At 44.9% G+C, this 14,025-nt stretch overlaps 1 protein-coding gene across 1 annotated transcript; it reads right to left on the bottom strand.

Moving 5' to 3' along the window:
- Window positions 1-1,412: 1,412 nt before the first annotated feature.
- Snrpe (small nuclear ribonucleoprotein polypeptide E) lies at window positions 1,413-9,049 on the bottom strand. Its single transcript, XM_036202455.1, has 5 exons — window positions 8,933-9,049; window positions 8,493-8,519; window positions 7,046-7,108; window positions 4,199-4,277; window positions 1,413-1,626 (listed from the first exon to the last, which is right to left on the bottom strand). The coding sequence occupies exons 1-5, from the start codon at window positions 8,984-8,986 to the stop codon at window positions 1,571-1,573; spliced, it is 279 nt and encodes a 92-aa protein (XP_036058348.1). The 5' UTR covers window positions 8,987-9,049; the 3' UTR covers window positions 1,413-1,570.
- Window positions 9,050-14,025: the final 4,976 nt, after the last annotated feature.

Raw genomic sequence — 14,025 nt, 5'->3', positions numbered from 1 at the left:
TACCTCTCAAAAGTTGTCCTGGGTGCTAGAGAGATAGCTCAGAGGTTAAGAGCACTGGTTGCTCTTTCAGGTCCTGAGTTCAATTCCCAGCAACCGCAAGGTGGCTCACAACCATCTGTAGTAAGATCTGGTGCCCTCTTCTGACCTACAGGCAGAACACTGTATACACAATAAATAAATCTTTAAAAAAAAAAAAAAAAGTTGTCTTAACCTCAACATTTGAGCTGTGGCATGAGCATGTACATCCTCTTCAAAATAAACAAACGGGAAAAAAGAAACAACAAAAAACTTTGGGGGGGGGAAGCCAAAAAATAGGTTGTTTTGCATGTGTTTGTACATGTGCCCCCAAGACTGCCAATGGTTGTCTTCCTCAATCCGCCCCAACCTTACACTTTGGGAAGTTTTCATTGAACACACAGCTTGCAGATGTTGCTCCCAGGCTCCATTTTCACCTCCTAAGCACCGATACTATAGGCAGGCCTCCAGACAGTCAGCTTTCATTTGGTTCTGGGGTCCTGACTCCAGTCCTCATGCTAAATGCTTACCCAGAGATATTTCCCCAGACCAAACTAGCTTTATCCTTGGGAAGGATCTTTAAAGACAAGGCAGATCTTTAAAGATAAGAACGGTATGTTTCTTCACTATGCTATTACATTATCTAATAACTTACCAGGTGTCTGTGGGTTTTTTCCTAAACTACCAGTCTCAAAAAGTTTCTTATCAATTTTTAGTTTATTTTAAATGTACTTTAGCAGTATCTTATTCTCCACCCAGATTCAAACATTCTGTTCTAACAGTCTTGTTTTGCAGCCTAGACAAACCTTGACCTTCCGATCCCCCTGCCTCATTCTCCTGCTAGGAGAATCTCACTAAGTGCTAAACAAATGAGCTATGAACACGTTCTCAGCCTCTTACACTTAGAAATGCTGGTGCTGCAGCCACGAGTGAGGGCTTTGGCTTTTGGAAAGCTAGGAGTCAAACCAGGGCCTCCTGCATGACAAATAAGCACCTACTGCCAGGCGACACCCCCAGCCCCAAGCAATCAGAACTGACGAGTTCACCACTAGGGAAAAAGCCCGTTATCTGTCACCCCCCAGCCTTCACTCAACACTAGCAGCTTACCTGCACAGGCAAAATTCTCACTCTTTGCCCCAAGAATGTACAGATCTGCCGGGCCGTGGTGGCACACACCTTTAATCCCAGCACTCGGGAGGCAGAGCCAGGCAGATCTCTGTGAGTTTGAGGCCAGCCTGGTCTACAGAGCAAGATCCAGGACAGGCACCAAAACTACAGAAAAACCCTGTCTCGAAAAACAAAAAAAAGAAGAAAAAAAAAAAGAAAAGAAACTTTAAAATAACAACAGCTAGAAGCAGCACTGTGTAAAAGGTTTTTGCCACAGGAATCAAACGAACTTGTAATAAAAACAACCTCACAGCATTTATTGTCACCTGATAATAACATAAGGGCCACTAAAACAATACGAATAAATCTCAGACTGTGCTCCCAGCAGCAGACACCTTTAAAAGCACTACATGTCCTCCTCTTCGGCCTGTCCAGTGCTTGCCAGGTTCTAGTTGGAAACACTCTGGAGCAGAGTAATATTGTCTCCTTTCAGCATGATCCGACCTGCAACAACGGAAACTGTTAATAATCAGAGACACACAGTCACCGTTAGCCTCAGAAGTTCCCTTTGAACAGCAGTGTGAGAGTCCTCTTATAAAAAAGCACGTGAACATTGTCAAGCGTCCACACTTTGGAAGGTTCTCTACCAGGTATAGTGGCGCACACACCCACACCACACACCCACACCACACACACCCACCACACACCCACCCACCCACACCACACCACACACACCACACACACCACACACACCACACACACACACACACACACACACACACACACACACACACACACCCCTTTTCAGTAAGAACAGAATTAAAGCCACACAGTTTTAACAAAACCTAGTTCTTACAGCCTGAGTCAACTGAAAAGTCTTGGTGCAGTTCCTCCCAGTACAAGTGCAGGAGTTTTTAAATGAGGTCTGTCAGATTTGGGGAATGCAGTGTATTTCAATCCCATCTTCAAAACTGTTAGTAAACTACCAAGTCCACCTTGCTGGGTGAGATAGCTCACACCTGCGACCCCAGCACTGTGAAGGCAGAGCAGGCTGCAGGGATAAGGACAGCCTGGGTTATAGAATGAGAGCACCTCCAAAGCAAACAAAACTCTATTCTCCACCAACCTAGCTTGGTCCAAAACAGGGTTAGGGAAAGAGATAGCTGAGCTCCATCACTGGTAAATGAATCAGTGAGCACTGACTTTCTAACAAAAGACAAAATACCTCAATAAAATATCTCTTGATTGAGATTCCTTCTTGTTACCTGGCTTTTTTGAATTCCTGAGTTAGCTATGGAACTTATTGTAAAAAGACAGGACAAGACTCATGCACTTATGGAGCACACAGTCTAACAATAGAAGCAATGATAAAGTAATCAATGTTTCACTACAACTCAACATACCACACCCCATCTTTTCCAATCCCAAAGAAAACCACAATAAATTTGGGGTTTTGTTTTGGTTTTGGTTTTATTTTTCCAGACAGGGTTTCTCTGTGGAACAGTCCTGGCTGTCCTGGAATTCACTCTGTAGACCAGGTTGGCCTCTAACTCAGAGATCTGCCTGCCTCTGCCTCCTGAATGCTGAGATTAAAGGTGTATGCTACCACTGCCTGGCTAAATTTTGGGTTTCTTAGAGAAAGCTCTATTTGATCTGAGTTCTGAAGACACAGGGAAAAATATATATAAATGCAATTAATTGGTGGAGTCAGGTGTGAAAACAGTGTAGCCCTGTAACACAATCACTAAGAAAAATGAAGCAATGGGATATGAGTTAAGGCCAGCCTGGGATAAACAGGAGATCTACCTCAAACAGAAAGTGGAGCAAATGTGCAGGTTTAAAGACCTGAAAGTTTAAAGTACTCAGAGATCCGCCTGCCTCCTGAGTGCTGGGATTAAAGGTGTGCACCAGCACCGCCCAGCTGGCAAAGAATTTTAAGTGAAAGTTAATAAAGTCAGACACAGTGTTTCAAAAAGATGACTGAACTCTGGAGAGCAACCTAAAGGTTGCTAAAGAGAAATTGTAAGCTTAATGGAAACTGCCACCCAGTAAGGTGGTGAACACCAAAAACCTAAGCTAAACAGAATGCAGGAAGTGAATCTGGCTTCTGATATGCTGATTTGGAAACATTCATATGGAAGCGCTGAACAGATTCAGAGAAGAGGCTTGGACTAGACCCATAAATATGTTAGTCAGTGTACAGATGAGTAACTAAGGCCCTAATGTTATTAAGTACTCGGGGGGGGGGGGGGGGGGGGGGGGGGAACAGTCAAAGGAGAGCTGGAACCCAGCCTCAAATATTTAATGGCTGAATGGAAAAAGATGAATATTCAGAAGTCTAAAAAGAAATAACCAGAGCCAAATAAGAAATACTCATATACTAGGTCACAGAACCAAGGGATCCAAGTGTTTTTAGGTAGGAATCAACTGTGTCAAATCTGTTTAATGCTAAACACCAGGGAACACCAGTAATGACCATAAGCTTTAACACCATTAGCTGGGCCTGGTGGCAAATGATCCTATGATCCTAGCACTTGGGAGGGGGAGGCAGAAGACCAGCCTGGGTTACATGAGATCCTATCAATAAACAAAACAAAGGAGTGGGTTAAGGAATTGCGTGGCAGAAGATGAGTTCAAAAGCAACCTTGTGCCGGGTGGTGGTGGCGCATGCCTGTAATCCCAGCACTCGGGAGGCAGAGGCAGGCGGATCTCTGTGAGTTCAAGGCCAGCCTGGTCTACAGAGTGAGATCCAGAACAGGCACCAATGACCCAAAAACTATGCAGAAAAACCCTGTCTCAAAAAACAAAACACCAGGGCTGGAGATGGCTCAGTGGTTAAGAGCACTTAGCTCTTCCAGAGAACCCGAGTTCAATTCCCGTCAACCACATGGTGGCTCACAACTATCTGTAATGGAATCAGATTCCTTCTGGTGTGCATGAAGACAGCACTCATATACATGAATAAATAAATCTTTAAAAAGGGCAACTTTGCCAATTTAAACATGAATTCAGCTTCAGGCCACTCAAGTCTGCTAGCTAAGTAAACAGAAATCTGTAAAGCCAACTCTATTCTTACCCAGTTGTTTCCTTGACTTTGTTTTAGAGTGAATTTCTTCTGCATCATCTAATACGAGGTTCATGTACTCATCAAAGCCCTGGAAAGTCAATTGACAAGGCATTTTCATGTAAACCACATTCAACCATTCTAAAAGAATAACCAGATCCAGAAATACCAACTAATTTTAGAAGTTTACCACCCCCACCACCGCTGATCTTTCAGCTAAACACTAAAGGATCTAATTATTTACTAACTTATTTTTATTCTTTTAATGGTTTTGCCTTCGTTTTTTAATTCTGTGTATGTATTTATTTGGGGGTGGATGTATGCATCAAAGTGCAGGTGCCTAAGGAAGAGTAGAGGCATTGGATCCATCCACTGGAAGTACAGGCAGTCAAGAGCCATCAAATGTATGTACTGGGAACTGAACTTGGTCCTCTGGAAGAGTAAATGCTTTTATCTGCTAAGCCATCACATCTCACATGGCCTATGTTTGCCCCAAACTTTCTATGTAGCCAAGGATAGCCTCCAAACTCCTGATCCTCTTCTCTCTCTACTCCAAGAGCTGGAATTACAGGTGTGTGCCACCATGCCTGGTCAAATGTGACATGCACAATTCTTGGGGTATTTTCAAAAATAAATTTGGGGGGTGGTGGTACTGCTGAGGATTAACTCAGGGACATCCACACATTAGGGAAGTGGGTTACCACTGAGGTGCATCTCTAGCCTACCTCTTTTTAAATACCACAGAAAGCTGGAATGGGATCCTAAGTACTTCAAACTACTAAGCTTGTTTGCCAATTTGTAAGGGATTATTGATGGACACTATCTATACAAAATAACTAAATACGCTAACACTCCCAGAAATATTTTATTTTTCTTCTAAGCAGTGGGTAGCTTTGGAGGGGGTATTAGGGAAAGACTTCAATTGGTCAAGTACTTCCAGTTACAAGGAAATGAGTTTGGATTCCTAACTCATAAAAAAAGCAGGGCACAGTGGCACACACCTACACTTAGTTCTGAGCAGACACACGAGGATTTCTGGGGTTTGTTGGCCAATTAGTCTTGTCAAATCCATGAGCTCCAAGCTCAGTGAGGGATCTTGTCTCAAAAACAAAACAAAAACCCAGAAGATACCCAATGTCTACTTCTTGCATACACCCCCATACACGCATGAATATGTACATCCATGCAACCCTACCACAAAGTTTTCCGGGGCTGAACATGGGTAGTGCATGCCTGTAAACCTCAGGAGACTGAAGTAGGATCACAAGTTTAAGGCCTCACCTGGCTACACTGTGGGAGCCCATTTTCAGGTTCCTAGTGGCTTTACCCAGCAGATCCGCATAGAGAGCATGACTGAACCACAGGCCTGAGGGCAGGTGTCTGAGATGGTTTGCACTTGGCTGTGCTGGGGCGAGGTCTTTTGCTCTACCCACTTGGCATTTCTATAAATACCCTAGTGCAGAGATAGTCGGGGGCCTGTTGGAATGGGTTCCAGGCCCTCTTGACACATTCCTGTATTTTCTATCTTTATCTCCCCCCTCTAAATCCTTCTATATATTTTCTACTGCTCCTACCCAAGAGCACTCTGGAGAAATGTGGGGGTGGTGGGTAGCTCCCCCACACTACACAGCAGTACCTTACCTCAAAAATAAAAATAGGGCCAGAGAAATGGCTCATTGATTAAGAGCATTGGCTGCTTTTCCTGAGGACCAAGGCTCAGTTCCTAGCACCCAAATGTCAGCTCACAACTATCTATAACTCTAGTTCCTGGTGATCTGGCACCCTCACACAGACACATACAGGTAAACACCAATGCACATAAAAATAAATTAAAAAAAAATTAAAAACTAAGAATGCCCATGGCTCTTTATCTCAACACTCAGGAGGGTCAGACAAAAGGATTTCCAAATGTGAGTCTCTCTTAATGACTTTGCCACACACAAAGAATCCAGAGGCCGAGAGATGGCATGGTGGTTAGGAGCACTTGCTGCTCTTGCAAAGAACCCAGGTTTGGTTCCCAGCACCCATATGTGGCTCAAAACCACCCATTTTCAGGTGAGTCAATGACTTCTGACCTGTGTGGGCACTAAACATGCATGTGGCATGAATGAATGCGCGCGCGCGCACACACACACACACACACACACACACACACACACTATTCATAAAAATAAATCTAAAATAACAACATAAAATTGCTCAGTGGTAGAGCAGACACTTAGTATTCAAGAAACCCTGGGTTTGATCCCTGGCACCACCAAAACAATAAAATCCTAAACCAGCCAAACAACGAACACTGCTATGGCAGCCTGCTCCTGAGTCTCATTTAAGTCTACCGGTCCATTCAGGAACGAGCTAGTCCAGAATGAACACCCTGCATTAGACCCTACCTCCTCTGATTTTGATTTTGTTGTTGTTGTTCCCTCTCCTCACAAACTAAGTTCTTAAAAGTTTGGTTCTCCCTCCCCTTTAAGAAAAGAACTATCAGGTCTGAAGAGATGGCTCAGTGGATGAGAGCCACTGGCTGCTCTTCCAGAGGACGTGGGTTCAATTCTCAGCACCCATATGACAGCTCACAACTTCCTGTAGCTCCACTTCCAGGGGATCCACCCCCCGCCCCCCACAGACATACATGCAGGCCAAACACCAATGCACACAAAACAAAAAAGAAAGGGAGAAAGAAAAGAACTATCTAAACCTATCAACAAGAGCAAGGAAGGGAGAAGGAGCTAAGTAATGTGGGTAATAATAAATAGCTTTCCTTGGGTTGTGTCCTTTACTTCTTGTGTATTAATCTAGCTGGCCATCTTTAGAGATAACTTTTTCTAATAAACTGAGAAAAATAGCCTGGGTACTCACAATAATACAACCCTCTATCCGCATATTCACTTGCTCATACAGCCAGACCTGAATCCGAGACCTCTGAAATAAAAATAAAAATGTTTTTAGAAATATAAACAGACCCCCACACCATTACTTTGGTTCCATAATAAATGACTTAGAAAAAAAGTTCCAATGAATATAAGCAAAAAATTATAACTAATTAGTCTACATCTAAGAACTAGCAACTCTGGTTAACTTGCTGAGAAACACTTTTATTTAATAAATGCTAGGACAGGGCTCTTCAAACTAATTTTCCTACACTCTCAAGACTGTGGTATTGTGTTCCCCAAAATATTGTGTGACCCTAATAAACTTATCTGGGGTCAGAGAACAGAGCAGCCACTAGATACAGAGGCCAGAAAATGGTGGCACTCACACCTTTAATCGTATCACTTGGGAGGCAGAGATCCATCTGGATCTCTGTGAGTGGATCCAGCCAGGCACGGTGACTCACGTCTTAAATCCCAGGAAGTGAGGGCAGAAAGCAGAAAGGTATATACTGTGTGAAAACCAGGAACTACGCTGGTTAAGCTCTTAGGCTTTTGAGAAGCAAAGTTCAGCTGAGAGGCCTCCAATCTGAGGAAACAGGATCAGCTGAGGAACTGGCCAGGTGAGGTGGCTGTGGCTTGTTCTGCTTCTCTGATCTTCCAGCATTCACCCCAATACCTGGCTCCAGATTTGTTCTTATTAGTAAGACCTTTTAAGATTTGTGCTACACAAGACTTAATTATTGTTCCCAGCATGAATACATTTACAGTTAAAATTGTTCACAGCATGGCACAAAACACGTTTCTATCGCCCAAGCCAGATGCAAATAGTGACCGCCGCCCCATCCCTTCTCAATTTTCCTTGTCGCACATGTAACCTCAATTCTGGCAACTAAAAATTACAAAGGGTTAAAACTATTTTTCATTTGTGTTGTAACATTCTAAAATTAACATCGTTAAAATCTCTCCAAATGTTGCCCTGCAGCAGTGACGGGCGCCTTTAATCCCAGCACTTTGGAGGCAGGGCCAGGCGGATCTCTGGGAGTTCGAGGCCAGCCTGGGCTACAGAGTGAGTTCCAGAACAGGCACCAAAACTACACAGAGAAACCCTGTCTCGAAAAAACAAAAAAATAACATAAAATATCTCTCCAAAGAGCATTTGCCACGAACTTCTCTGTATGTTAGTTAGGTTTACCGATATAGCCTGTGAAATTCGTGATTTTGTTCTTTCAGAGTAACGGTAATTGTGTGCATGCTTGAGTCAGGCACAGACGTACATCATTTTATTAATTAGCGCTTTTCCCGTAACCTTATTCTCAACTGTGGTCCCCCCTCATCCTAAAGCACAGGACCAGAGAAGTCGGTACAATCAGCCAAACATGCGCAACTTTCATTTCAGTGGTAGTAAGGAAACAGTTAACAAGTAACTTACGTACATTTTGCAAGTATCTGAAGATGAGGTTCTGCACCACCGCGATCAAGGAAAAACAGTAGATTCTGCTCCCAAGCCTCACCTGATTGTCCTGCGCCCTAAGGCCGGGCCTGGCTACTTAGGCAAGCACTAGTGCCCACCTGGATCATGCACTTGGGGTGCCTAGAAAGTCTGAAGGCACCCCCTTCCTCATCGCCCTCGTTTCTCGAAACTTCCTGGGGACCCACATCCTCCTCTCCCAGCCCGCTTTCATTCAGAAGCGCACGCCCGGCGCCGCCCGCCCGAGCCCGCCTCCCGCAGCCCTTCAACTCCGCGCGCTTTCCGGCCACCTCGGCCGCCCCGGGGCCTCACGGGAAGCGGCCCGCACCGGGCTCCCCTGCTCCCCGGCCGCGCTCACGGCGTCTACGGACCCCAAGCCCAGAGTTCACACGCAGCGTAGGATACGATGGGCTGCACCATCACCTTCTGCACCTTCTGGCCCTGGCCGCGGTACGCCATGGTGGAAGTCACAAAGACCACACGAGTAGGAAGACCGCCTCGGAAAGCGACTTCCGGAAGTAAGACCTGGAAACGGAAGTGCGTATGGTCGTAGGCGACCCGGGCGGTCCTGGGAAATGCCTCTCTAGCCACGGAGTCGCTTTTTCTCTATGCTTCTAACCTCCACTGGCCGGCCTCCGAGTTAACCGCTCTTTGAAGTCGAGGTCGGTCCTACAGCGCCACCTGGAGGTAGGCTGGAGGCGCACGGGGCTTCGGTCAGGCGCCTGCGCAACAGTCGCCTAGGTGCTATTCTGAGAGCTGTTCCGGAATTTAGGCCTGCGAGCAGTGTCTTGTCCAAAACCATCTGCACACTTATTCGCTCTGGATTGTCATGCCCGAAGCAGTGGTGTCGCTGTGGTTTGCACCAATAACAGATTCAACCCTCATCACCTTTAGAGAGTTACTATTGAGGTGGTAACTGAAGATGGCAATCTATCTAGCTTGAAAAGTGCTGAGATCGGCTAGCTGGGCTCAAATCTCTCAGAGTTGTGCGACCCATGACAAGTCATTAGGCCCTAATTTTCATGGAAATGAAAATTAATTAGTTTCGAGGCAGGGTTTCTCTGTGTAGCCTTGGCATCCTGGACCTCTCTCTGTAGATGAGGCTCGAACTCCTAAGAGTCCCGCTTGCTTCTACGGGCGTGCACCATCAACACTTGGCTGAAATGGAGAGTTAAGTGTACTTTCTGCAGGGCGTGAAGGTAATAGTGCACAAGGGTTCCTTGAACTATATGGGATTTGCACGCACCTGTAATCTCAGCTCATGGAAGGTGCTAGCAAGAGTGTAAGTTAAGGCCATTTGCCAAATAGTGTGTTCCAGATCAGTCTAAGATACATGAGCCCTTCTTTCAAAACAAACAAAATAATACACAAGGGGTTAAAACTGATAAATTTAAGGTAAATTGGGAATGTAAGCCAAAACATGCAGTTTGCTAGGCAATGATGGCACATGCCTTCAATCCCAGCACTCGGAGGCAGAGGCAGATGGATCTCTGTGAGTTCGAGGCCAGCCTAGTCTACAAAGCAAGTTCCAAGTCAGCCTCCAAAGCTACAGAGAAACCCTGTCTCAAAAAAAAAAAAAAAAAAACAAACAAACAAAAAAGATTTTGCAGGGCCAACAAGATGACTCATCAGGTAAAGGCACTTGCCATGCAAAGTGGTAACCTGAGTTCAAACCCTGCATTCTGTGTAAGGGTAGAAGGAAGAACAAACTCCTGAAAATTGTCCTCTGACCTCCACACATGCACCATGCATTAAAAAGCATACACTTGCTGGACACGGTGGTGCAAGCCTTTAATCCCAGCACTCGGGAGGCAGAGGCAGGTGGATCTCTGTGAGTTGGGGCCAACCTGGTCTACAGAGTTCTAGGACAGCCAGGGCTGTATAGAGAAACCCCATCTTTAAAAAATTAAAAACAAAATGAACACTTCCATGCATGTGAACACACATTATAAGTACAAACAGGGTGTTCTGGACTTGGTGGAGGGCAGTGGACCTTTCTAGGGGTTTTGATTGGTTCTGTAGTTTCTATTTGTGGTGCTGTCCCGGGTTTACTTAGGAAGCAATGTCACTACTGTAAATCTTCTAAATTTCTATTTGATTTGGTGAACTAGAAGTCAGTAGAATTGTCCTTTTTTTATACCCACATTAGGATCAGATCATCTACTTTTTAAAACATTATTATTATTATTATTATTATTATTATTATTATTGTTGTTAAGACAGGGTTTCTCTGTGTAGCCCTGGCTGTCCTGGATCTTGCTCTGTAGCACAGGCTGGCCTCAAACTCACAGAGATCCGCCCGCCTCTGCCTCCTGAGTGCTGGGATTAAAGGCGTGCAGCACCATCACCCGGCAACATACATGTTTTGACTTAAATTTACAACTTACCTGAAGTTTATCAATTTTAACCCATGTGGGTTGTTTTACCTCCCGGCCTTGAAACTGTAATTGTTTTTTTTTTTGTTTTTTTTTTTTTTAAAACTGTAATTGTTAAAGGTAGGTAACTACCTGGATTTTATTCTAAAACTTTGTCATTCTGTTTGGAAATTCCCCTAATAGCTAGGCACCGTGGTGCCTTTAATCCCAGCACTCAGGAGGCAGAGGCAGGCAGATCTCTGAATCCAAGGCCAGCCTGGTCTATAAAACAAGTTCCAGGACAGCCAGGGCTACACAGAGACACCCTGCCTCAAAAGACAAAACCAAAAGAAATATTAATGAAGTGCAGAACGCCATTTAAAAAAAAAAAAAGATTTATGCAGGGCGGTGGTCTCTAGCTCTCAGAATGTCATTTTATATACTGTATTTGCTGATATATGAATGAATGTGTCACAATTGAATGAATACATTTAATAACAGAAAACTGGGCAAAACATTGGTTCCTTTTACATTGCAATTAATCATAATATCCTTGTAAATCTTGAGATTTTCATGCCCCTTCTCATGTCTGTAAAATATGCTTGAGGCGCACTAGCTCAAAGAGAAATATTCCTGATTTAATTTAATTGACATGCTGTCTCATGTGTCTCTCATACTCCAGACTGGCTCACATTCCTTTGTAGCCAAAGCTAGCTTTGAACTCCTAATCCTCCGGCCTCTGCTTTCTGATTGCTGGGATTACAGGCATTCACCACACCACCAGCCTCTTCCCAAATGTTTAAGACCGCTCTCTATCCAGGTGAAGTTTCACCTGAAAGCCTCACAACCGTTGAGCAGCTGGGACTAATCGAAAGCATGACAGGGCTATTAGGGGGTTACAGGGCAGCCCAGAAAAGATCAGCAAGCCCTGAAATGAGTCAAGAATGACTCACTCAACCAACATTTGTTTCTCCTGTTGTGGACTCAGCTGCTGAAGCTCCACCCCTAGTACTTCAGCACGGGGCTGTGTTTGAAGATAAGGCAGTTCATTTCTGTTTCTGTTATCCTGAGATAGGGCTGTTGAAGAGGGCATTAAGATGGTATGGAATCTCCTGCATGGGACTGAACCTCAGCTTTCTGGTGTCCTTAGAGGAGAAAGGGGCTGGAGATGCAGGTCAGAGTCGGTACTTGCCGCAAGTACTCAAGGTCCTGGGTCCCCTGCCCAGTCAAACAAAAACAAAACAAAGACAGCCCAGAGGCCTTCATTTCTCCATGGGAACAGAAGAAGGCCATGTGAGATCACTGCCAGCAGCTACCCACAGCCAGAAAAGAGCCACACTAGAAATACCACCTCCATCTAGCTGGCCAGGCCTTTACTCTCAACTGAGAAATCTGTTGAGCTATTTAGTTTTTAGTAACATATGGCAGCCTGGGAGAACTAATGCACCTATTAGACAGAGACTGTAAAGACAGTAAAGATCTGTCTTACACATGCCCTCTTCTCCAGGATCTTCTGCATGCTAGACAAGCATGCCACCTCTGACCTGCACCCCCAGCACTTAGGGAAGTATTGGTGATCAATTTGGGGGGGAGGGACATTGACAGGGTCTCTACATAGTCGTGGCTGTCCTGAACTATGTAGACCAGGCTGGCCCTGAGCTCACCTGCCTCTGCCTCCCAAGTGCTGGGATTAATGGTGTGTGCCACCACGCCCAGTTGGCAAACAACTAAAATACAAAGTAAATGAAGAGTATATGCCTGGTGGATTGACATCAACCTTATTTGAAGAAAAAGAAGGGTTTGGGAAGAAGCAGTCCAATGGTCATGGCCTCTTAGGTAGGCCACATAAACATTAACGAAGGCAGGGACTGAAGAGATGGTTCCTGGTTAAGAGGACTCACTGTACTTGCAGAGGACCTAGGTTTGGTTCCCAGCACCCACATGGTAGCTTACAACCACTTGTACCTCCAGCTCCAGGGCATCTGACACCCTCTTCTGCACCAGGCACACAAATGGTGCACAGACATACATGCAGACAAAATACACATTTAAAAAGCGGGGGTGGGGTGGGGTGGTGGTGGTGCATACCTTTAATCCTAGCATTCAGGAGGCAGAGGAAGGCAGAACTCTGTCTGTTTGAGGCCAGTCTGGCCTACAGTGAATTCCAGGACAGCCAGGGCTATGTGGGGAGACTCTGTCTCAAAAGAAAAAACAACACAAAAGGCAGAGGGCAAAAGACAGGATCCCTGCGTGAGGGTTGAGGCATTCCCAAGTATAAATCGGTGAGGTGCTGGGAAGTGCTTGCTCCACGTGTTCAAAGCCCTGGGTTCAAATCCAGTACTACATAAACCAGACATGGTGATGCCCATCTGTAATCCCAACATTTGAAAGGCAGAGGCAGAGGGTCAAAAGTGTAAGGCCATATGAGAACCTTTCTCAAATAAAAGTAAAATAAGAAATTAAAACTACCAAAACTCTAGTTCATTCTTCATTTTGTCTGGAGTATTATCCACCTAAAATTTCTATGTAAAGCTGTGCATGGTAGTCCCTCCCTTTAAGCCCCAGCAGGATTAAAGAGACAGGCAGCCTGGTTTACAAATCAAGTTCCAGGCCAGCCAACTGCCTGTAACTCCAGCTCCAAGGACTCTGGTGATCTGCTGTCCTCTGTAGGCATCCCCACACAAGTGGCATTCACATACACCCTCTCAAAACTGCTTCTTCAGTACTTCAAGAGCAGGAATTTGACTTCGATCCATCTATCCTTGATGACCAAAAGTGTTTAATTACAGTGTAAGTTCAAACTGTTCTGTGCTCCAAGGCGTGGGACTCCAAAATACTTGGCAGTCAATGTCAACACATCTAACGTTTCCTCCTGGTGGCTTTTCTAAAGGTGACCAATTCCCTTTGAGCTCTCAAAGCAGACAAGTGACTTCTCACCATAGCTGCTCCATCAGGTAAGGGCCCTCGTTCCCTGTCCTTCCACTGAAACAGTCTTGTTCGATTTAAATGTTTCCCCTAATCTGTCTAGTTCCGTATCCTTCACGCAAAACACCTTTCTAAAAGCTCCCTTTTCTAGCTCCCTTGACTGCAGACCTGTAAGTTCAATGGACTAAGTTTACTGCTAGTTGGAAACAAAGTAAAGAT

This window comes from Onychomys torridus, chromosome 11, assembly GCF_903995425.1.
Source record: "Onychomys torridus chromosome 11, mOncTor1.1, whole genome shotgun sequence".
NCBI classification, from domain to species: Eukaryota; Metazoa; Chordata; class Mammalia; order Rodentia; family Cricetidae; genus Onychomys; species Onychomys torridus.
This window is presented reverse-complemented; position numbering and strand designations above follow the sequence as displayed.